The sequence below is a fragment of the Aulostomus chinensis genome, chromosome 18 (genome assembly GCF_037954235.1).
Source record: "Aulostomus chinensis isolate RoL2024-O1b breed Wild chromosome 18, RoL_Achi_v1.0, whole genome shotgun sequence".
Taxonomy (NCBI): domain Eukaryota; kingdom Metazoa; phylum Chordata; class Actinopteri; order Syngnathiformes; family Aulostomidae; genus Aulostomus; species Aulostomus chinensis.
Window position 1 is genome coordinate 25,418,491 of NC_141337.1, and position 23,428 is coordinate 25,441,918.

Sequence of the window (23,428 nt, forward strand, 5' to 3'; positions counted from 1 at the left end):
AACTATTCCTCATTTATGAACTCTTGTAAATGAGGAATAGTTGCAAGTTTAGAATAACATTCCAATAACATACAAAAGCTAATAACTAATATATTAACTCACACTTTACAGATCAGTTGTTAATAGTTTGTTAACCATCTACTAATACCAGTGGAACTTTGTAGAACAGCAAACGGGTGGAACAAGTTCAAGGTACAGAGATTGATGTGATATTGAAAGTATCAAATTTTTGTACCTCAACTGTTTTCACCCATAGGCTTTTCTGTGTGCTGTAATTTACCAAAGAAACACCACAGATGAAATGTTGAACATTGTGTTTAATATATAGAAACATGCATACTGAGCCATCACATGGCAGAACAGCAGTATACAACAGTATACAAACCCATGAGGTTTGGGCACTTTTTGTGCAGATCATGAAAACAAAATAAATCATTCACTATTGATCTGAACCAGACCTGAGCTACAACCGAACTGCTCTCGGGCACCATCCCATTCTCTTTCTTAGACAGAAGAATAAGTTTCTCCTTTTTCTTTTGATGTTCAATATCCCTCAAAAGGTTTGGATGATTAATCAACACTTCCAGACATTTTTTTTGCAAAGTCCTGCAGTCGTTGCTGTGGTGTATGAGCAACCAGCAACTCCTTGTATTTCTTTGGGGCCACAACAGCCAGCTAACAGATTGGGGCATTGGCGACAACGGTGTTTCGGTCGACACCGACCTTTTGATATGCCACACTTAGCTTTCTTCCTTTCTTGTATGCCTTAAGGACTTTCCAGTATCCCTTGATGACCTCCTCAGGATGACGTGCTGAAACAGATAGAAATTACGTTAAGTATAACAAACATACATGTCGTGACACACAGAGAAAAACACGCATACAGTATAGATGAAAAGTGGTTGTAAAAAGTAATGAAGATTACATGGGCACAGAGCAATTGGAGTGTCAAAGATAATAGTGAAGGAAGTACATTTTGGAAAGTAAACTCTATATACTGTACATAGAGAGAGAGAGAGAAAGACTGACAGACAGACAGACAGAGAGACACACACACACAGACTGACATGGTGATGTCTTCATGCCTGACACGCATGAGGGGAGCAGCCTTATTGCCTTCCTCTCTTTCCACTTACCTCTCTGTTAGCAATGTTGCCTCTTTTTCTTCTCTTTTTTTCCTCGTCCTTTTTCTTGTGACTGGTGGTGGTGCTTCTTTTTCTTCTTGCATCTTTTCTTCGATTTCTTGTCTGAATCGGAAGAATCAGTTGATGAGGATGAGGAGCTGGATGAAGAGGATGAAGAGGAGTTGGATGGACTGTAGGATGAAGAGACAGAAGATGCACAAGGAGACGAGTTGGCCGAGGAAGATGTGTCAGTTGTCCCACAGTCATCTGTATCTACAACAAAATAGAAAATACAATACCAAATGCATTACTAACTATGATGACACAAGTCAACTCACATACATTCTTATCAACATTTACATTTATTAAGTACTATTAGTATTAAAGTAGTATTACTTTCAGTTTCACTGATTCATCAAGTCGTGATCTCATCAGTTAGACAGATGTGACTGCTGTCCATCTATGCTACAGATATTATCTTCCAGGTATTAACTCTACATGTGTATTGTTTGAGTAATAACATACTCATTCTCTGATAAAGGTCTTGTCACCGTGAAATGTTGGCCTTCCTTCCACTCAATTTTATATATATTTTGCAAAGCACCCAAGCATCATCGTCAGGTGTGCAAACATGATTTTCCCAACAAAGTGTTTGGCCTACTTACTTTGACCAACTTGTTGGTGGAGGGAGTCTCTTTCCTTAAGCCCAGTTTAGACTATGCAACTTTTTTTGTCGGCAACTAGCCCTGCTGTTCACACCACCTGACGGTGAACTGGGCTGCTGTTCTCACTACAAGATCTGTCGGCAGACGGGAGTGTTCAGACTACACGACTTTTCCCTATAGGCGTGGCCAACTGCCCAGCTGGTCTCTACAGGGGTTGATCCTCCAGAACTGCGCTCTGGCTCTTCAGATAAATTAATATGTCGGGGAGTGGCGCATTTTGGACGGGAACGGAGTTCCGGCTGGTTTCAGTGCATTTCATAAACGATATTGTTCAATCCAGTAGTCCATTCTAAACAGGAATTCTTGACCATAAAAAACACAGACATCCACAAATTTACCCCCTTCTTCTGAGCGCCGCTGAATGCGCACCTTCAAATAGGCTGATCAGTGTTTACATGCTAAATGCGGCAACTGCTGCCAAGCAAGAGCGGCTGGGAAAGCAGCCTCCACGGAACAGCGGATTGCCTGTCCACCGGTAGATGGTCCCGGTCCATTCACGCCACTCCCTCCCATAGCAGCTGTGCCATCCAGCAGGTAAATACAGCGGAGCAGCTGTTCTCTACTACGCCCCCGCTCCTGACTTCTGCGTTTCCCCCCCGGTGTCTGCTTTCATTGGCGTAGGTCTGTTTATGTCACTGCGACAAGTCCCGGATATCTAGCAGTGCTAGATGTCCACTTTTTGACGCCGACGTCGCATGTGACCTCCCAGTCCATTGTCTTCGAGCTGTTCACACCTTATTTCGTTTGTCGCGGCGGTTGTTAGTGCCTCACCCCAATTTGGGGGAGGGAAGTTGCCGATGCCTCAAATCATGTAGTGTGAACTGGGCTTTAGTCAGGTCACTGATTTTTTTCCTGTGACTGTGTGCTGCTTCTTGGCCTCATGGAGCTGCTTCTTCTTAATATATAAAAATGCTGTTGGAGCAACAGTTGCCTCAGTATCTGGAATGATAGGATAGAAAATTAAAAAGAGCTCTAATCACAAAAGCCAGGTTAAGGTAAAATAAAATAATGAGCAGCTGGATCTAGATATCTGCACTGGATCTCTGAATGAGTGACCATAATTGTCTAACTATCATCCATCACCCATGAATATATGAATGAATATGTAAAGACTATCATATATATACACATGCATATGTGTACATAGGGCTGGGCGATATGGCCTTTTTGAAATATCTCAATATTTGTAGGTTATATCAAGGTACTATATATATCTTAATATTTTGCCTAAGCCTTGAATTAAAGTTTTGATGCATACAATCACACCAGTAGGATGATTCTTGTTTGACTATTTTGCAGCCAATTCAGTTATTTTAGACTAAGTTTTACCAGCTAGACCAGTGTGGTAAATTCAGAAAATGCCATCACTTTACTTTAAAAAAGTGATGCTAAAAACCAGGAAACAACAACTATTTTGCTATATAACAATAACGATATATTGCTCAGCCGTTATATATATTTGACGGCTGTAACCTTCAATCAATATTGATTAATACTTTGTATGCACCCTGTGTTGCGCTCCGAAAATAACAATTCTACTAACTGTAGGCCTACAACAAGTCTTACAACGCATATAGGCTAAATGTTCTATTTTCGGCAAACAATTAAACACGCGCATGCGCGTGTGCATGTTTAGTCGCACGCGCATACACAAAAAAATCATTGGACATTTCACTAATCTGGTTGAATTATGTAGTACAAATCTATCAATGTATGTTATCCTGATCAAACATCATTAATAAAAGATAACACGCAGTCTTGCTTACCGTCACTGTTGTTGTCCATGTACACAGCATGGTCCACAGGTGTAGTTTTCTTTTTACTGGAAGTACCCCCTGTTGACTTCTTTCTCTTTCTCCCGACTACCTGGAATTATCTCAGTATTTTGCGCATCGCCGCTGGGAACACTGGTATTGGACATTTTACCAGATAGTGTATTCATTCTGTGAAATCAATGCTAATGCTAGCTGCCCATCCAATAATGAACTTGCTAAGTGAGTGAAGGACGGGCGTGTCTGTCTAGGTTGTCACTGGTTGTCACTCATCAAAGTACAGTGGTGATGCAAGGTGATTGACAAGTAACAAACAGCCAATATGATGGAGGAGGCCGGATGGCTTGTCCTCCAGCCCATGAATACCATTATTGTTTCAGCCTCGTCACCCACGACCTATAAAACAATTCAAACATGTAATCTGGCAGGAGCAAGTCACAAAGACTCGGGAAGCTTACGTGACGTGTATGGAAAGAACAGATGATAAGAAAATCAAGACATATTGGTATATCGTAGTCAAATAATGCCTGGTTTAGCCACTGAGCTAAGAGTGCTTATTGAAGGCAGAACTAAATCTAAAAGAAGACACAGAGACATAATCAAATGGATGCAGAAGAAAAAGCTTCTAAGAAGATGAATGAGATGCCAAAAATGCAAACACAAGATGAAATTCAAGGAATCAGTTCGTGTGGACAACTATGCATGGTAAGTTTATTTGTATTGCATGAAATGACAACATACATGGGTATTTTGGTCCAGAATTCAAGTGAAAATGAAATCTATTTAATTATAAACAGTGCCAAATACATCTTAATTCATGTTAACATTAATTGCTAGAAATACACGATTTATATAGATTTATTTATTTATTTATTATATATTTATTTAGATACACTACACTCCTTAATACTAATCTACAAGATCATAACACGTTGAAAAGTTGTGAGCTTACAGATCTGCTATTTTCAGAAAAAAATATTGAAAAAATGTCAACACTTTTGAAACATATTAACAAATATTTTATGGGGGTTCCTGGCACAAAATATATGCAGATGGGGTCCACGGCCAAATACGATGAAAAGAGTTTATTTCAATAGAAACACTGTATAACTATGCTGTCATAAACAATAACTGGAGACTATGTAGTGAAGCTTGTGATTATTATGTTATTGAGCATCTCTAGACTCATGATGATAACAGGTGCTTGGAGTTATTTCACTTTTGTAATATATTTTGCTAAAAGGTATAATTTACAGCTTGAATTCTTAACAGTTTAATTATGGAAATATGTTTAATTGCTGTTACTTATAGGATGCTGTGTTGGTCAGCATTAGGCCTGGTGGAGCAACATGAGTGTCTGACTCTGCCTCTTGAACCTCAATGGCAATTGGCTCGCTCAATCTACAGGCTCTGGCAATTAATATTAGAAATAGGATTTTACAAATACCCTACAGTATTATTAGTCCCAAATGTATTAACAGAACTCTGTTGAAAATATAAAAAAACATATTTTCCATCATTATTGCTGTTTTGTCTATACAATAGTGGACAATTTTCATATCCTGGGGTGCAGTAGATGCAAACTTTGTGTATCAAACCAAAAAGATAAAAAAAAACTGTGGTATAACAATTATTTGCCTTGTTCTATCAGATTTGCACAAGGCCTGCATCTACGTCAAGTGGACATGATCAATGATGACATTTCTGGAATCCAGCAACCCTGTCCAAGATGGCTCAAAAGCTGCGAGATGTGTGCAATGGACAGATATCAGCAACAAGGTGGGTGTTTGGGATGCTAGATGTGAACCGGAGAGGGAGAAAACATGCAAAGCCTGTTCTTCGCTTAGTCGAGAGAAGAAGAAGAGATCTGATGCCACTTATAGCTCACCATGTTAAAGTGGGATCTACAATAATAAGCGATGAGTGGTGGGCTTATTGCAATGCTTTACCTCAGCTAGGTTACACCCATTTCACTGTCAATCACAGTGTGTCATATGTCGATGCCCAAACAGGTGCTCATACTCAGCATTTATAGAGGGCCTGGGGAAAGGTTAAGACTCAGGGGGAATCGTACAGAGTTACTGGTAGACCATCTCAGAGTTATTGAATGACATGAGTGGCTTGCCCGTAAACATCGCAAAGGGCCATTAGGACGGATAATCCATGACATTGCTGTGATGTATGGACATTAAATGTCCCTCTAAAATTCTGTTAATCCACTGTTTAGCACAAAAGTGCCCAAACCTCATGGGTTTGTATATTGTTTTACACTACTGTTCTGCCATGTGATGGCTCAGAATGCGTGTTTCCATACATTAAACACTATGTTCAACATTTTATCTGTGGTGTTTCTTTGGTAAATTACAGTACACAGAAAAGCCTATGGGTGAAACAATGTCGAGGTACAAAAATTTGACACTTAAAATATCACATCATATTTCTGTACCTCGAACTTGTTCCACCTTTTGGTGTTCTACAAAGTTTCACTGGTATAAGTAGATGGTTAACAAACAAACTGATCTGTAAAGTGTGTTAATACATTAGTTAAGTATTAGTTATTAGCTTATGTATGTTACTGAGATGTTATTCTAAAGTTGCCACTATTCCTCATTTACAACAGTTAATAAATGAGGTATAGTTGCAACTTTAGAATAACGTCCTAATAACATATATAAACTATTAACTGACACTTAACAAGTCATTAGTAAGTAATTTACTCATAGCTTGTTCATGATCTATTACTAATTTATAAGGTATAGTTATAAATCATAAACATACAGTTACCAAGTCATTTATGACTCGTTAACTAACAGCTTGTAAGTTATCTATTGGCTATCTATAAGGCACAGTTATACATCCTTAAACTGTTAACTGTTATTTAGCAAGTCATAACTCATTAACTATCAGTTTATTAATGATCCATTTACAACCTATAAGGCATCATTATAAATCCTTAACAAACTGTTAACAAATACTTAACAGGTCATTAATAACATATTAATTAGCAGTTTACTAAAGATCTATTGACTAGTTATAATGGATAGTTATTATAAAGTGTTACCATCTCTTCTGCTGAAAGTTTAGAGACACACTCTTCGTCAATAAGCTTCTTTATCTCTGCCTCATGTACCTTGTCTCTAACTGGGTCTTTCTCCAGTTGTCGCTCTGTGCTACAGAGGAGGGGGAGGACTGCATCGGCAGTAGCCTTTAATGGTGAAGCATCCTTCATGCGGAGCAGAGGTATGGCATACCTGAAGTTGTCACCAAACTTCACCCTCTTGGTGCATGTTTCTAGAATGTTAACAGCCTCTTAATCCAAAGGGACCGTACTGCCAGCAGTTCACTCCTAAATGGTGGCACATCCAGCTACCACAGGCAATCTGAATGTTGGTAGAGATCATCTGTCACTGGCTTGAGACTTGTGACACTGAATCATCTGCATTTTGGAGGACCCAGTCAAGTGCTGTGTGAACAGCTGCAGATGCACCTTTGGGGACAAACCTGACAGGCTCCTTTGCAGTGATTAAATGGGTACAATCCACCCCGAGCAGCAGTAGTGGCTGTGCTTTACTGAAACCCAGAAGTGGGATTCCCCTCAGATATTGGTAGCATTTCTGAAGAGCAGCCACAGGATACGTTTGCTCTGACAGAGCTAACTGATTTGATGAGAAAGCGTCTTCAATCAAATACTGTTTGGTGGGCTGCATCAGAGGGGACACATGGAAGTTGACTGAAGATCTCGTACGGGAGGTCACTTCGTGGTGGATGGTCCGAAAGGGCAAGTGACTCAGTTTCGCCTTTGAGTCCCACAGCAGCTGGCAGTACAATAGTGTGTTCAGCGCTATCGTCCAAGATTGCATACGTTTGAAGTGACCTACTCCCATAGCTGATGATGATTGGTGCCACCTTGAGGTACACCGTCCTTCACTGCCTGGGATTGGTAGATACAGCATGATCCTTTGGAGTGTCTGGAGTGTAGACATGGGGGCCTGGTTTGGCAATGACATGAAGTACCTTAAGGTGAATCTCTTGGCATTCACTACATGCTTTCTTCAAAGTGCAAGCCTCTGGCTTGTGGTTAGTCCGACCACAATTGCGACACTACTTACCAGTGGCAATCCACCTTTCAATCTCATCAGGCAAGCACTGGATGATGTCTCGACATTGCGAGAGGTCGTGCTCTTAGAGAAGGAACACATCCTCTTAAACTTCCGCTGTTTAGCCTTTGACTCGCTGCTCTGTGCAGACTGGCAGTTGTCAGGTTTTTGGCCTATCAGAACCATGATAGACTGAAATGGTCTGGTTGGGAGGCCTAAAAGGAGCAGCTGACTTCTCTGCTTTAGACAGCGGCACCCCTTCAACCCGTTGGCGTTGTGCCATCTTGGCGGACAGCCGTTGAGCTTCAGCCCTGACTTTGAGCCAATCACCGAGATCTCTTAGGTTGTAGGGCTTTAAACTATTCGTGTTTAGCGACTTTGAGCCTGTAGGTGTTCCATGAATCTGTCTCTTGAGTGTTTTGGGAGTTTACTAAGAAGCCGATCAGCATGCCCGGTTGACATCACCTCCATCCCATTTGGCCCCTCTAGTGATGTCAGCATTCCCACCAGCAGATCAAAATGAAGAGCAAAGCTCTGGAAGGTCTTGGAGTCCCCAGGTTTGATGTCAGGAGAGTTTAGGATAGCTGCAATCTCCCCTCGGGCAAGCTGATATGGCTGTCCATATTGACGGTGCAGGGCCTAAATCGCAGCAGTGTAGGGTTGCACATGGTGTTTGCAGGCTTAGGCTATTAGCTTAGCCTCATCCAGGATCAAGTGCTCCATAAGAACAGGGTATTTGTAATAATCAGAGTTCAGTGTGGGACTTGAGCAGGTGATCCAGTGCCATCTTGAGGTCAGCAAACTCTCTCACTGTCATGAATTGAGAGCCAATGTGGAAAAACAGCTGAAAGAAGGTGAATGGTTTGGTGCATTTGCAAATCTTTGAACAAGCGGTGGTGGTAGTGGACAACCCTAAATCAGCTTTATGGTTCACAGTGTATCCTCTAATTGACAACTGAAGTCTCACTGCTTTGACAAACTGTATTTTTTAGATGACCACAAAGCAAAAAATATGACTGATATGGAGGAAACTCATATTCCAAGAGTGGAAGATACAGACAGAGTATCTCAGGAATTACAACTGACAATGCTACAAACCTGAAGAAGGCCTTTGAAAATTTCACTTGTGTTTGGTTCTCCTGTTTTGGCCATAATTTAAACCTGGCAATTTTAAAACTCCTGAAAATTTAGAGGGTGGAATCTACGACTCAAGCATGCTGACATTTGGTCCAAGGGTTTTCTCATTGCTGAAAAACCAGAACTGAGGAAGAAACGGGCGTACTTACACATCTCTGAGCATTATGACGTCTGAATTCTTGCTTGTGTTGTACGTCGCTTTGGACAAAAGCGTCTGCTAAATGAAACTGTAGAATTGTAGAATTTAGACGTGGTCACCAGATAGGGATCAATCTTTGAAATGATCTCTAGATTCTTGGAGGCCATCTGTGGAGTGCTAGCACAAGACAGAAACACGGCATCTAATGCCCAAAGACAGCGACATCGTTGTCCTGGATGATGTAAACCAGCTCCTGAACCCTCTCCATGGGGGATATAATATGATCTGCGCTGATCAGCACTGATACCATGGCCTCTGAGAAATGAGTTACAGTGTCCTCTCTGAAGCCAGTCCTGGAGTATATTAATAGGGAATGACTCAGAGATAACGATGAGCACACTCACCAAACAGATGAAGCGTGCTATAAGAGAAGACCTGCTACTACAGCATACCTTCACAAAGGAAAAAAATCTCCTGGGTTATTTTTTTTGTATCCCTAGGTTAAGGGAAACTTTTCTGAGAAGACTGATGACACAGTGAAGATATATGAATGAAGCTGTGGCCTTTGTACAAGGAAATTTCCAAACACAGAACAGCGTTGAGCGACCACAATACAATGTAATGATGGCAATGGAGAAGAATGGAGTTGTAGCAGTACCCCTCCCACCTCTAAGAAGAAAAGCAAAAGTAGAGGAAACGTCACTTCTTTCTTAAGTGTCCAGAAAGTTCATGTGTGTTCCAGCCAACAGGGGTGCCTTCTGAAAGGGTCTTCAGTACACGTGGCCCCACAAAAGTCAAGGCTCACAACAGAGGATGTGACCATGCATTTCTGGACCACAACCTGGACGAAACAACAGTGTCTGGTAATGTCTGTGTTATGTAGTTCAATATTATCCTACAGCCTGTAAAGGGAAATTGTATACCTTTATCTTTAATTTTGTTTTCAAAATGTATACTGTAATACTCTGTCTGTCAATCTTTTGAACTATGATATGTCTGCAATATCGAGACACTTTTGTCATCATTGTACCATGAAAGATGCAACACAGTTTAGGGATGCAAGGTAAACCAGTTTCACAATACGCCACAGTTTGAAAATGTCACAGTATCAAAACCACAAGGATTTGAGGTCATATTGTAGTATCAATTGCTTCCTTGAGAGAAAGTGCCCTGGCCGCCTGCACTGCTGACTGTCTTTTGTTTACATTACAATGTAAGTCCACAGTGTGGGAATATTCCGGCTATCGTAAAAGCATGGATGGCTAGTCTGAAGGGGAAGTCGGTCAACATGCAAAACATGCAGGCAAGGACTGACTGCAAGAAAGGGCCTTTTTACACAAACCTTATTTTAGGCGATGGCTATCCTGCACTCCAGCTGCGACACTATTTACGTCCGTACTCCCTACAGCTGAAATTTCCACCAGCAGTGTGTCAGGCGTGTAGTGTTTTGCCCATCCAGTTTTATAAATTTGCTCAAATTCTATTGATGTGCTTCTTGTGCCTCAATTTCCCTGTTTATCTTTCATTGTTGTATTCTGTCCTTTTCCATCTGTTTTTGCAATAAGGACTCACATAAATAGTTATATTAGTAGACAAGAATAGTACTAATATTGACATAAAATGTTCACTGATGTTCCAAATTAATGTTGGAAAATAATTTTTGTTTGTTCAACGGCAAAAAGTTTATTTTTTATTTTCTTTTTAAAAAAAGCTATATTTTACAACAAACAACACATAAATATCTACAATACGTGACACCATTGTATTTTTCTCAAAGGCTATCATACTGTCAAAATTCCGTCCTGGCACATCCATATCATCACATTTCAATTGTCTGAGTAGTTTCTGTTTAATCACTCCAACTGATATCAATGGGGGCTTTCTGTTACAACTAGGGCTGACCTGAAAGCTTTAGGGCTTCAAAGCTTCATTCCTTGCCACAGCAATCAACACCCAAAACAACATTCAATGGTGTCGTGATTTTTTGTGTTTTTTTCATGAAAATTTTCAAAAAAATTGTATTTGGGACAGCCCTAGTTTAAACAGTCTTGTCATGTTGCAGACCTGTATTTCAGCCATATGTATTCTGTATAACAGACAGTAACAGGAGCTTTCTCAGAGATGGAAAACAGAAACAGAGATGGAATCAGAATAGATGCATGCACATATCACACAAATACACACAATTCCATTAGTGTCTACTAGTTCTGACCTTTGATGGAGATTTCCTTCCCCTGAAAGCTGTTAAGGTAGCGCAGCAGCACCTCCTTCCAGTAACTACGATAGCTGATAAGGCCCAAGTCTGACAGGGGTCGCTCAGGAGATCCCACCTTCTCCTCCATCTTGGACAATAGGTAACCTGGAAGGTCGGATAGAACTGAGCTTGCTCATCCTTGGCCACAGACAACGTCATAATTTCTATAACTGGAATAATTTAAAGGATAGCCCCCCAAAAATTGGAGCTAATGTCCCAACAACACTACTTTCCAAGTTGGTGATTGGACCCTGAACAGTAAAATGGCTTCTCAGTGGCAGGTGGCATAAATGCAAACACTGACAACTTTACAACTTCACATTTTATTGAAAAAGTTTGATTATGTATTCAGAAACATTCTTTTTAGCCTCATTTTGATATTTCTGGACAGCGCTAAAGGAGTTAAGAAAGATAATACAAAAAGTTGGCAACTTGCTCACACTGTCTACAGTGGGGATGGGAGGCTGTCGACATCAACTGGGGAGATAGCTGGACAGTGGAAGGAATACTTTGAGGAACTCCTCAATCCCACCAACACATATTCCATGGAGGAAACAGAGTCGGGAGAGGACTTGGGGAGGGGTTGTCTTATCTCCGGGGCAGAAGTTGCCGAGGCAGTGAAACAACTCCATGGCTGCAAAGCTACTGGGGGTGGATGAGATCTGCTAAGGGTATCTCAGGGCTCTGGATATTGTAGGGCTGTCTTGGTTGACACATCTCTGCAACATTGCGTTGACATTGGGGGCAGTGCCTTTGGAGTGCCACCTTTAAGAAAGGGGACCAGAGTTTGTGTTCAAACTTCCAGGGGATCACACTCCTCAGCCTCCCCAGAAGGGTCTACTCCAGGGTACTGGAGAGGAGGGTCAGGTCGATAGGCCAACCTCAGATTGAGGAATAGTAATGTGGTTTTCGTCCTAGCAGTGGATCTGTGGATCAGCTCTTTACCCTTGCTAGGGTGCTGGAAGGGGCATAGGAGTATGCCCAACCAGTCCACATGTGGATTTGGAGAAGGCTTATGAGTGTGTTCCCAGGAGCACCCTGTGGGGGATACTCAGAAGTATGAGGTGGATGCCCCTTACAAAGGGCCATTCAGTCTCTTTACCAAAGAAGTGAGAGCCTGGTTTGCGTTGCCAGCAGTAAGTTGGAGTTGTTCCCAGTGAGGGTTGGACTCCGTCAAGGCTGCCCTTGTCACCAGTTCTGTTCATAACTTTTACAGACAGAATTTCTAGGCTCAGCCAGATGATGGAGGCTTAAAATGGTGTCCCTTCTGGTGGCAGGAGGATGTCATTTCTGCTGTTGCAGACGTGCTCCTCTTAGCTCCATCAAACGATGACCTCCAGCTCCAACTGGTGCAGGTCGCAGCCTAGTGTGAAGCATCTGGAATGACAATCAGCACCTCCAAGTCTGAAGCCATGGTCCTCAGCTGAAGAAGGGTGGACTGCCCACTCTGGGTCGGGGGGAGGTCCTGCCTCAGGTGGAGGAGTTTAAGTATCTCGGGATCTTGTTCATGAGTGAGGGTAGGATTGAGCAGGAGACTGACAGGCGGATTGGGGCAGTGTCTGCAGTGATACGGGCGCTAAATAGGTCACTTGTGGTGAAGAGGGAGCAAAGCCAAAGGGGGAAGCTCTTGATTTACAGGTCAATCTACATTCCAACCCTCATGACCATATCATGAGCTCTGGGTAATGACCGAAATAATGAGATCACAAATACAATTGGCCGAAATTTTTCCTCTATTTCCCTGGCTTTGCTCCCTCTTCACCACAACTGACCTGTTTAGCTTGGTCATTCAGGACGGACTAAGAGTAGAGCTCCTGCTCCTTCATGTCGAGAGGAGTCAATTGAGGTGGTTCGGTTATCTGGTGACGATGCCTCCTGAATGCCTCCCTGTTGAGTTTTTTCTGCATGTTCAACCGGATTCTAGCTTACTGGTGCATTACCACCACCTTTTTTGGAGGATGGGCTCTCATTATCACAAAATCACTCATTTCAAGCCAATTACATACTTTGTCTATGCACTCTCCCAAGCCCACAAATCAAATTGTTTGTGGAGCTGGTAAGCAAGTTTGGCTGACCAGCTTGTATCACTGTTCACAGCATAGAAAAATTACTGACTGGTCACCTCAAATAAATGTTTGTTTTCTGAAATTGCATTTTAACCCCTATTATTTAATGACATGATAATTTTTTTTTTTTAAGAGATCATTATGTGCTTTTGACTATTTCCCCATCTGGCAATATTGAGATTGGTCCATGTTAGAGTGATATGATAGGCTGCTATGAGCCAGAAAGTATGCATGATGTGTGTTTAATGCAAGAGAATATTGTATATTTGTCATGTGTTTTCATTTAAATAAAAATATCAGACTTCTATTGAAAACATTCCTTAATGCTATTATTCAAGAGTTGACCACTAATACTGCTAGTGGTTTATAGCTCAGGTCAACATATAGTGGGCCTGGGCAACAAAGTGCATGCGAGCAAGTGTCACAGACATCCTCCATAGTCCTGTGTTATTATGCTGCACAGAATACCAGGGCACTGTATAGAATTTAAATTTATAAGAATGAAGTGTTTTTCGACTTGGTCAGCCTCCAATTATTATCGTCCAATTAGGGCTTGTGTAAATCAGAAGTGCGAAAAAAAAAAAATTCTATGTGCTGTAACAATCACATCCCCCATCTGGTGGTTTATCTACGTAGGTGTATGAAAAAGACAATAAAATTGCAAAGTATGAAGCTATATATAAAGTCTTGAGGACTAACTGACTCAAATCAATATTATGGATAGCCAGTTGCTGTTGTTGCAGTTTTGAAAGCCTTTATAGTTAATAAATTTCAAATTGTTAAAGGGCCTGTGTTTGCTTCTGTAAATTGGAAATGTTTTTTGTTGCCTCAGTATCTTTCATTTGTCCTAAGGTTGTGCTTTGCATATCTTTTCTTATTTTTATTTTTAAGATTTCATTTATTGAAGTCCTCAGGAAAACACTTTGTATGTTAACTCTATGCTGCTCTTTAATATTAACCAAGCATAAGAGAGAGAGGAAGAATGCCTGGCATTTGTTATTTAGTGATACTTCCTCATCTCTTATTTTTAATACTGAAAACACAGATAAGAGTTTCAAAATAAATGAAGACGGATGCACCAATTGCCCACCAGGAACAGGAATTAGACGGTTTTCATTGTGACTAGCCTGACGCAGGATTTCATTTGTTCCTCTTTCCCGGAGTAGAAACTTTAAGAGTAATATCTGTAAATATGAAAAAAAAAGTTTCCATTGAAGAAAGTTGATTTTTATTTATTTATATTTTGTCTTATTATATGGACAGTTCCAAGACAGAAAATTGGAATTGGCCAAAGTGGTATTGGCAAGTCACAATAATAAAAACACAAAAAAACACACACACACACACACACACACACACACACACACACACACACACACAGACTATCGTACTCACTGAAGTCTATAAGCATCTTGCCATAGCCCTGTCTCATGTACTGTGGCATGGTGAGGATACAGGACACGTTGTAATTCAAGAAGGAGTTCTTCTCCTACACATGGAGACAAACAACAAACATAACAGGTGTTTATCAGGGTTGACATCTGTATGAGTATCTTTGTGGGGACATTTTATGGCATTTATGACTTGTCCTCAATTGTTTTGTGCACAATGACATAAATGCATGTCTTTAGCTCACTGCTGGATCACTGTTTTGTGAATACAGGAAAAGCTAGCCATCTTCATTTAGCTGGAAGCTAAAAACAAGCTAAGCGTAACTGTTCTTTTCCACTGCACATTTATGGTAGTTCAAAACAGAACCAGCCAGTGCAGTCAGTTGAATCATTTAATTCATGCTTCTTTATGGTAGTACCAAACCAAAGGGTTACTGGATTAGTTCAACTCAAAGTCTTTGAGGATTACTGAGGATACCAAGAGACCAAAACCAAACATGGATTTTACTGGACAGTGTGCTTAAGAGTTTGCATTAAATTTTTGGACAGTTTTGCTGTTTAATGTTGTTGGTGGCTATATGACAAAATTAGCATCAAGCTAAATACACATTGCTAGCTTTTAACCCTTAGGGACACATTCACGCAAAATGCATGACTTTAGACACAATTTTTTTGCATCAAATATCTCTGGAAAGATTTATCGGATTTATCGGAAGGGCGTGATTGGGTGGAACAGCAGGCCCGACCTGAACTTGAGTGGTGTGCAGTTATTGGACTTCTGTGCAAGTCGCAGTTTGTCCATAACGAACACCATGTTGGAACATAAGGATGCCCACCGGTGCACAGGACATCCTAGGTCGCAGGTCTATGATCGATTTTATAGTTGTATCATTTGACCTGCGACCGCATGTTCTGGACACTTGGGTGAAGAGAGGAGCTGAGCTGTGAGCTGTGGCCGTAAGGCTGCTGGGGCCGGTCGCAGCGGTAATCCACGAACCCGCTGGTGGACGCCAGAGGTGAGGGGAGCCGTCAGGCTGAAGAAGGAGGTTTACAGGGCATGGCTGGGTTGTAGGTCTCCATCAGTCGACTCCGAAAAGTTTCTGGCAAACCATCTATCGCCTCGGGGGGGAAGGCGGCAACTTGCCCACACTGTTTACAGTGGGGACGGGAGGCTGCTGAAGTCAACTGGGGAGATAATTGGGCGGTGGTAGGAATATTCTGAGGAACTCTTCAATCCCACCAACACGTACTCCATGGAGGAGACAGAGTTTGGGGAGTGCTTGGGGGGGGGGGGGTCGTCCAATCTCTGGGGCAGAAGTTGCAGAGGCAAAGCAATTCCGCGGTGGCAGAGCTCCGGGGGTGGATGCGATCCACCCTGGGTATCTCAAGGCTCTGGATGTAGTGGGGCTGTCCTGGTTGACACGTCTCTGCAACATTGCATGGACATCGGGGGCAGTGCTTTTGGGTGGTGGTCCCCATCCTTAAGAAAGGGGACCAGAGGATGTGTTCCAACTATCAGGGGATCACACTTCTCAGCCTCCCTGGTATGGTCTATGCCAGGGTACTGGAGAGGAGTGTCAGGGCGACAGTCGAACCTCAGATTGAGGAGGAGCAGTGTGGTTTTCGTCCCGGCCATGGAACCGTAGATCAGCTCTTCACCCTCGCTAGGGTGCTGGAGGGGGCATGGTTTGCCCAACCAGTCCACATGTGTTTCGTGGATCTGGAGAAGGCTTACGACTGTGTTCCCAGGAGCACCCTGTGGGGGGGTACTCCGGGAGTATGGGGTGGATGGCCCCTTACAAAGGGCCATTCGGTCTTTCTACCGAAGGAGCGAGAGTCTGGTCCGCATTGCCAGCAGTAAATTGGACTTGTTCCCAGTGACGGTTGGACCCCGCCAAGGCTGCCCTTTGTCACCGGTTCTGTTCATAACCTTTATGGACAGAATTTCTAGGCGCAGCCGGGTGGTGGAGGGGGTCGGGTTTGGTGGCCAGAGGGTGTTGTCTCTGGTTTTTGCGGATGACGTGGTCCTCTTAGCGTCATCAGGCCACGACCTCCAGCTTTTGCTGGGACAGTTTGCAGCCGAATGTGAAGCGGCTATGATGAGAATCTGCACCTCCAAGTCTGAGGCCATGGTCCTCAGCCGGAAAAGGGTGGTTTGCCCACTCCAGGTCGGGGGGGAGGTCCTACCTCAGGTGGAGGAGTTTAAGTATCTCGGGGTCTTGTTCACGAGTGAGGGTAGGATGGAGCGGGATATTGACAGGCGGATTGGGGCGGCGTCCGCAGTGATGCGGGCGCTAAACCAGTCCGTTGTGGTGAAGAGGGAGCAAAGCCAGAAGGCAAGGCTCTTGATTTACTGGTCAATCTATGTTCCAACCCTCACCTATGGTCATGAGCTCTGGGTAATGACGTAAAGAACGAGATTGCGAATACAAGCGGCCAAAATGAGTTTGGCTGGGCTCTCCCTTAGAGATAGGGTGAGAAGCTCAGTCATTCGGGAGGGGCTCAGAGTAGAGCCGCTGCTCCTCCATGTCGAGAGGAGTCAGTTGAGGTGGTTCGGGCATTTGGTGAGGATGCCTACTGGATGCCTCCCTCGGGAAGTGTTCCAGGCATGCCCAACCGGGAGGAGGCCTTGAAGCCGATGCAGGACACGCTGGAGGGATTACATAGCTCGGCTGGCCTGGGAATGCCTTGGGATTCCCCTGGAAGAGCCGGTGGAAGTGGCTGGGGAGAGGACAGTCTGGGCTTCCTTGCTCTGAGGCTACTTCCCCCGTGACCCGGACCCACCGAATAAAGCGGAGGACGACGACAATGAAGATTTATTGGAGCTTGATCACAATCATATCACATGAACCCCTTCCCACGCCCAAAAGCTGCTGGGATAGGCTCCAGCCCCCTGCGACCCTTAACAGGATAAGGGGAAGAAAATGGACGAATAATAAGTTTCCTTATGTTTGCTCGAATATTTGACTCATACTTGTTGTTTTGGAGGGCGTCTAGTCCCTGACCATTAGGTAGTTAGAAGCCACTGTGGTCCATCGATAAGAATGCTTGAAACGTTGGTACACTCCAATTGTCAGCTTTATTGATAAAACAAGATTATCAGGAGAATGTGAGTGATGGCAAAATGATATTGCTATGTGTGCGTGTGGTTCTGTCAAGAAAAACAGAAATGCAGAAATACTTAGTGCTCAAATCAAACACTAAACAACAAATATAATCACATATCCACAATCACTAACTTCTACAATAATAATTAACAAACATGTATGAACTGTTCACACAGCAACAATTTCTGTGAATCGAAGCGAAGTAAAATCTGGTTAACTGGACGTAAGTTTATCTTGAAGACGTTTCACCTCTCATCCGAGATGCTTCGTCAGTTCTAGTGAAGAGTGTGGAAACTCCAGCTTATAAACCTATGTGGGAGTGGTCAGTGCTATTGTGGTGGAAACGACCCTCCCGAGACTCACCTGGCCTCCCCAAACGACAGTCGTTGTGCGGTGTCAGGGAGTTTCAGGGGTGGTCGTTAGGGAGTTTCACTGACCACTCAGATGCTAATGGGCTGTGCTGGCATCAGCCGTTCCACATGGGTCTTTCAGCTGAACTCTTTGGGGAAGCTTTGAAAGGACTTGGTTGTAAATAGGTGAAAGGAAATGTCGCAGTCCACCTCCTCTGTTCAAAGATGGTTTCTCTATCCTGACGTGGATGGCTTCTTTAACTCCTCTTTCAAACCATCTGTCCTCTCTGTCAAGGATTTGGACATGGTCATCCTGGAAGGAGTGGCTTTCCTCCTTGAGGTGGAGGAAAACCGCTGAGTCCTGTCCTCCAGAGTTGGCTCTTCTATGTTGGGCCATGCGCTTGTTGAGAGGCTGTTTGGTTTCCCCTATGTAGAGATCCGTGCAGGCCTCACTGCATCTGACAGCGTATACCAGATTGCTTTTCTGGCTGTGAGGGGTGGGATCTTTGGGGTGAACCAGTCTTTGTCTCAGAGTGTTGTCTGGTTGGTCTGGTTGTCTGGTTTTTTAAACCAGACAACATTCATTCAAACATTCATGGTGCTAGTAGTAGTCATTGCTACAACAACTAAACTGTACCGTCACAAACACCAACACACAGCAAACAGTAAACACAAGGACAAAACAACCGCACACCAAGACAAGACGAGATAACCGCGACGCGTTCCAAACAATTACACACATAAACGCAGCTATTAACACACTGTTACCGCAAACTCACATTAATATTTGTACACACTACAACAAAGCGATACTTAAGCAAAACCAACAGAACTATGGGTTAACAACGGTACAACAAATACTCACAGGTATGTGAACGCACACGAACTGAAGTTATAAAACAATGATCCACCGAGGACATGAACAAACTCTCCCACCATGCTGACGTTGCTGTATAATATTCCCGACACTGGCTGCCAGTTGCGTCAGCATCCCCTGACTCCACTCTGATTGGCTATACGAGTGGAGCCAGGCGGAGTGCATGCGCCAAGAGCATGAACCAACATCGAAGAATGCACTGCACATACTCAATCACTGGGTGAACCATCAGCCCTTCAGAACCCTTGTCAATCGCATTGTAGAGCAACATATTTTACTGGCTTCTGGGATATCATGTTTTCCTCTGTGACAAACTATGCCCATAATCCAGTTTTGATCACTGTAAATTCCTACAGGGTATCCAGTATAAGCATGACATTGCATCCTTTTCTCAATGATAGGAAAGTTTTGCTCCTCAAAACCTTCTCCAAACATTCTCCAAGTAAACAAAAGAGCACAGGTGTCTGCATATTGCAGACAGACGCTACTGTAGTGCATAAAATTCGCACTGAGTCTCCTGTTAATGTGCATTTGCAGATCGGTTCAGGTCAGGTCACCACAAGTCAGTGTTGAACAGTGTTTATTTCAGTAGAATGGCTTTTATTCTCACCATGCACACACCAAATGTTTTTGCAAATTGTGAAGTCATAGAACATCCCACCATCATGGTGCTTATACTGTCAGATTTCAGGTAAACTTCCCCTACTCAATATGCAAAGATAGGTGTGCTGGAAACCTTCTATTATGAGAAACATGTTGAAAACCTAAAAATTTTGTAATACAAAACTTTTTTTTGTGTGTGTAACATTTTTGTAAAATAAATAAGTAATACCAAGTGAAATGATGACTTATCTGGCTAGCATAGACTGTCCTGGAAAAAAGCAAAATATAGCATGTATAAATTGACCTAATAATGACCAAGATAATAGCTCAAAAACAAAGGATATAAAATTACCCCAAATCAAATTGGATCCCAAAGGGTTAAGGTATTCTGGAGACAGGGTGCAAGTTATTATGGAACAAGGGGGAGCCATGGCTCCACCAGTGGTGACATGAGCTCCCCTGAAAACATGGTTTGTGAAATTTTGGGGGAGCTCCATTGATATGCGAGCCAAGTAAATGTTGTAAATGCCAAGTAAAGTTTATATTTGGAGTTTATTATTCATGAAAAGATTCCTCACCAATCCAATAATTTAGCTAAGCTTGGTTTATCATAATGAGCTTGGAGCGGGGGGGCACTGACTGAAGGCACCCAGTATCGTTACCCACTCACAAGGGGGTGCACAACCCCCCCCCCCCCCCCACACACACACACACACACCTATGGCTCCCCTACATATTATGATATAACTGGTCAAAGAGAACTGATACAATGGTGTAAAAACACCTTCATGAGCTCAAAACTTATTTGTGAATATTTTAAAGGCAAAATATGCTTTTGGTATGAGGTATAGCTTTGCGGATACACTAGGCAACTTTCACAACCCTAAAAGATTATGAAAAGACTGAATATTCCGAAACTGCCTGACTAAGGCAGGTTTTTTTTTTAACTGGATATGACAAATTTAACTGCTGCTCCGATTAGAGATCATAGAGTATACTACAAAACTTGTCACTCCACCTGATTAACATGGAAAGGTAGACTTGGAGAATACAGAATGCAGAGTTGGAGATGAGGGAATCAAATACGTTATGGTACCGTTTTTTTACACACACACGTGTGTGTGTGTGTGTGTGTGTGTGTGTGTGTGTGTGTGTGTGTAAAATCAAGAATAGAGTTTAAAATCCTCCTCCTCACTTTTAAAGCTCTTCATGATCAAGCTCCATCATATCTTAAAGAGCTCATAGTTCCTTATGAACCGAGCAGAGCTATGAACTACACTCACAGCATGCAGGTCTACTTGTGGTTCTTAGTGTCTCTAAAAGTAGAATGGAAGGCAGAGCCTTCAGTTATCAGGCTTCACTCCAGTTTGGGTCTGGGGGACAAACACCACATCTACATCTAAGAGTACACTTAAAACCTTCCTTTTTTATAAAGCTTATAGTTGGGGCTGCTTATCATGGACCAGCTCCTAGTTTAGGCTGCTACAGATTTGAACTACCGGAGGACTCCCGTGATGCACTGTGCTTTCTCCTCCTCTGTGTTTCTATCCATAACATTCTCAAGTATCAATGCATCCATTCAACTAAACTTCTTCCCTAGAGTTGTCTGTGCTCTCTCACCTGGGGCTGTAGAGGGTTCATCGCTTCCTGTCCTGGACCAACTACTCACTCGCCCTGGCTCTGTGTTTCTCTCTCCTCTCCACCCCATCCCCATCCCCATCTGTCTCCTCTCCACCCCATACCAATCTCTCTCCTTCTCCCTCTCAACCCCAACTGGTCGAGGCAGATGGCCAACCACTCAGAGCCTGATTCTGCCTGAGGTTTCTTCCTGTTAAAAGGGAGTTTTTTTCTTGCCAATGTTGCCAAGTGCTTGCTCATGTGGGAATGTTGGGTCTCTTTCATTTGAATTGAAGAGTAAGGTTCTAGACCTGCTCTTTGTGTAAAGTGCCTTGAGATTACTTTTACGCAATATAAATAAAGATTGATTGATTGATAGATTGATTGATTGATTGATTGATTGATACTGAAAAGATTTCTGTGCCAACTTGTCACACCAACTGGCTAAAACTAGAGTAATCTAAGACAGGCTGGCATGTACAATCCTGTATGAAAATCATCTCTGTTTTACAAGCTTCATGACAAAACACTGGGCTACAAAAGCTCAGTGCGGGATTAAACATTACATATCCTGGAAAAAATATGATCATATGAAAAGCAATTCATCAGCCACAGATCTATATGACCTCACATAGCAATTTAACAAAGCTGAAAAAAGTCAAAGCAAAAGAACCCCCAGGGTACCTTGGAGAAGTATCCCACTAGATGGCACCCTGTCTTGTCAGCATCAGTCATGACATAGAAGAGAAAAGGTTCCACGTCGTAATACAAAGTCTTGTGGTCCAGAAAGAGTTTAGCCAGTAGACATAAGTTCTGACAGTAAATCTGTGAAGAAAAGAATCACTGACACAATCAAAGAAGCATTTCTAATGTATCACAATCACAGGAGAGTGGTCCGGGCCTTGATATTTGCAAAATTGGTTATAGGAGAGAAGATAGATTCAAACAAATACTGTGAAGACCTTGTGCCAAACTTCGAAGTGCCATTTCAGACACTCAGACAGACATTCATACTTTTGACATAAGATGTGGTTCTTGGGCCTCCTAGTTGAAAGGTCAGGAGGAGTGGAGCTACACTTTCTTACCTTGTTCTTCTTTCCATCCACCTCAAAGACAGAGATGTTCCCCTTCCTATAGATTTCATCACCAGGAGGATGCTTCCACACACACTTTGCCTTCATGGAACACAAATGAAGGAGCAGTTCAGGTTAGTCTGTATACAAATCAATAAAATATTTCATTTAATATATATAAATGACTCATACAAATTTTGTTTCACTACCTTCGGGTAGAGGTCAATCTAAGATAACAAGTGTCTGTCTAGTAGGGATGCACAGATATGGAAATTCTAAGTCAGTACAGATATTTAAAATAACAATTTGCCCCCTTATATTCTGATATAGACACTCATATGGCGTATTGCACATGCACATGACACACACACACACACACACACACACACACACACACACACACACACACACACACACACACGAGAGGTGAGAAATTTGTACCCCAAACTGTAGCTAGTGATGGGACGAACAACATTGGTGCGTCAGCACTGTGCCAAGCGCACAAGAGTGAAACCCCGTATTGGTGAGTGTTGCTTTAAGAAAAAAATTATGTGACCAATACAGGAAGTGTGTCGTTTGGATGTGCCGCGCCAAATTGTGTTTATAGGGAAAGAAACTGTATCGACATGTTGCGGATTTGTTGGATGGAATTTTGCGGTTGCTGTTGGATTTTGCTTGCCCTCACCTATTTCCACTGACTTCATGGATCGTTCCAAAAAGTTTTCCGCAGTCTGGAATAATTTTGATCTTTTGACGCCAAATGAGGTAACTCTTTTTCTCCTTTGGGCATTGTTTACTGATAGTTCTTTAATTAAATATGTTTGTACTCTTTTCTGGTAAGAGGTTTGAATTGTTTTCAGATAAATTAAATTTTCATTTTATTGTAGTTGAAGTGTCGGCTCTGCTCCACAGAGCTATCTTACATCAATAAGAGCACTTCATCAATGCTGAGGCATTATAGAGCTCGGCATGGCAATGAAGAATTGGCAGATACTTGTGCGAGTCCCCCAGGTATGTTGAAATTCTCACCAAAAATTTGAGTTTCCAAAAAAAGTTTATTACACACAAAAGGCTTTGTGTGACTTTGTAATTTTGT

At 42.5% G+C, this 23,428-nt stretch overlaps 1 protein-coding gene across 16 annotated transcripts in view; it reads right to left on the reverse strand.

The window, feature by feature from the left end:
- LOC147245889 (histone acetyltransferase KAT7-like) overlaps window positions 1-23,428 on the reverse strand; it is a 134,783-nt gene that overhangs the window by 61,169 nt on the left and 50,186 nt on the right. For 6 of the 16 annotated variants that reach the window (XM_086183852.1, XM_086183858.1, XM_086183855.1 and 3 more), the window contains 4 exons: window positions 22,345-22,434; window positions 21,944-22,084; window positions 14,710-14,803; window positions 11,207-11,353 (listed from right to left, as the gene is read on the reverse strand). In XM_086183852.1, coding sequence (XP_086039978.1) covers window positions 11,207-11,353; window positions 14,710-14,803; window positions 21,944-22,084; window positions 22,345-22,434 — 472 coding nt within the window. Of the gene's footprint in view, window positions 1-223; window positions 813-1,136; window positions 1,398-6,283; window positions 9,836-11,206; window positions 11,354-14,709; window positions 14,804-21,943; window positions 22,085-22,344; window positions 22,435-23,428 lie in introns of those variants that run through there. The other 10 variants (XM_086183847.1, XM_086183849.1, XM_086183842.1 and 7 more) reach the window with 7 other exon arrangements.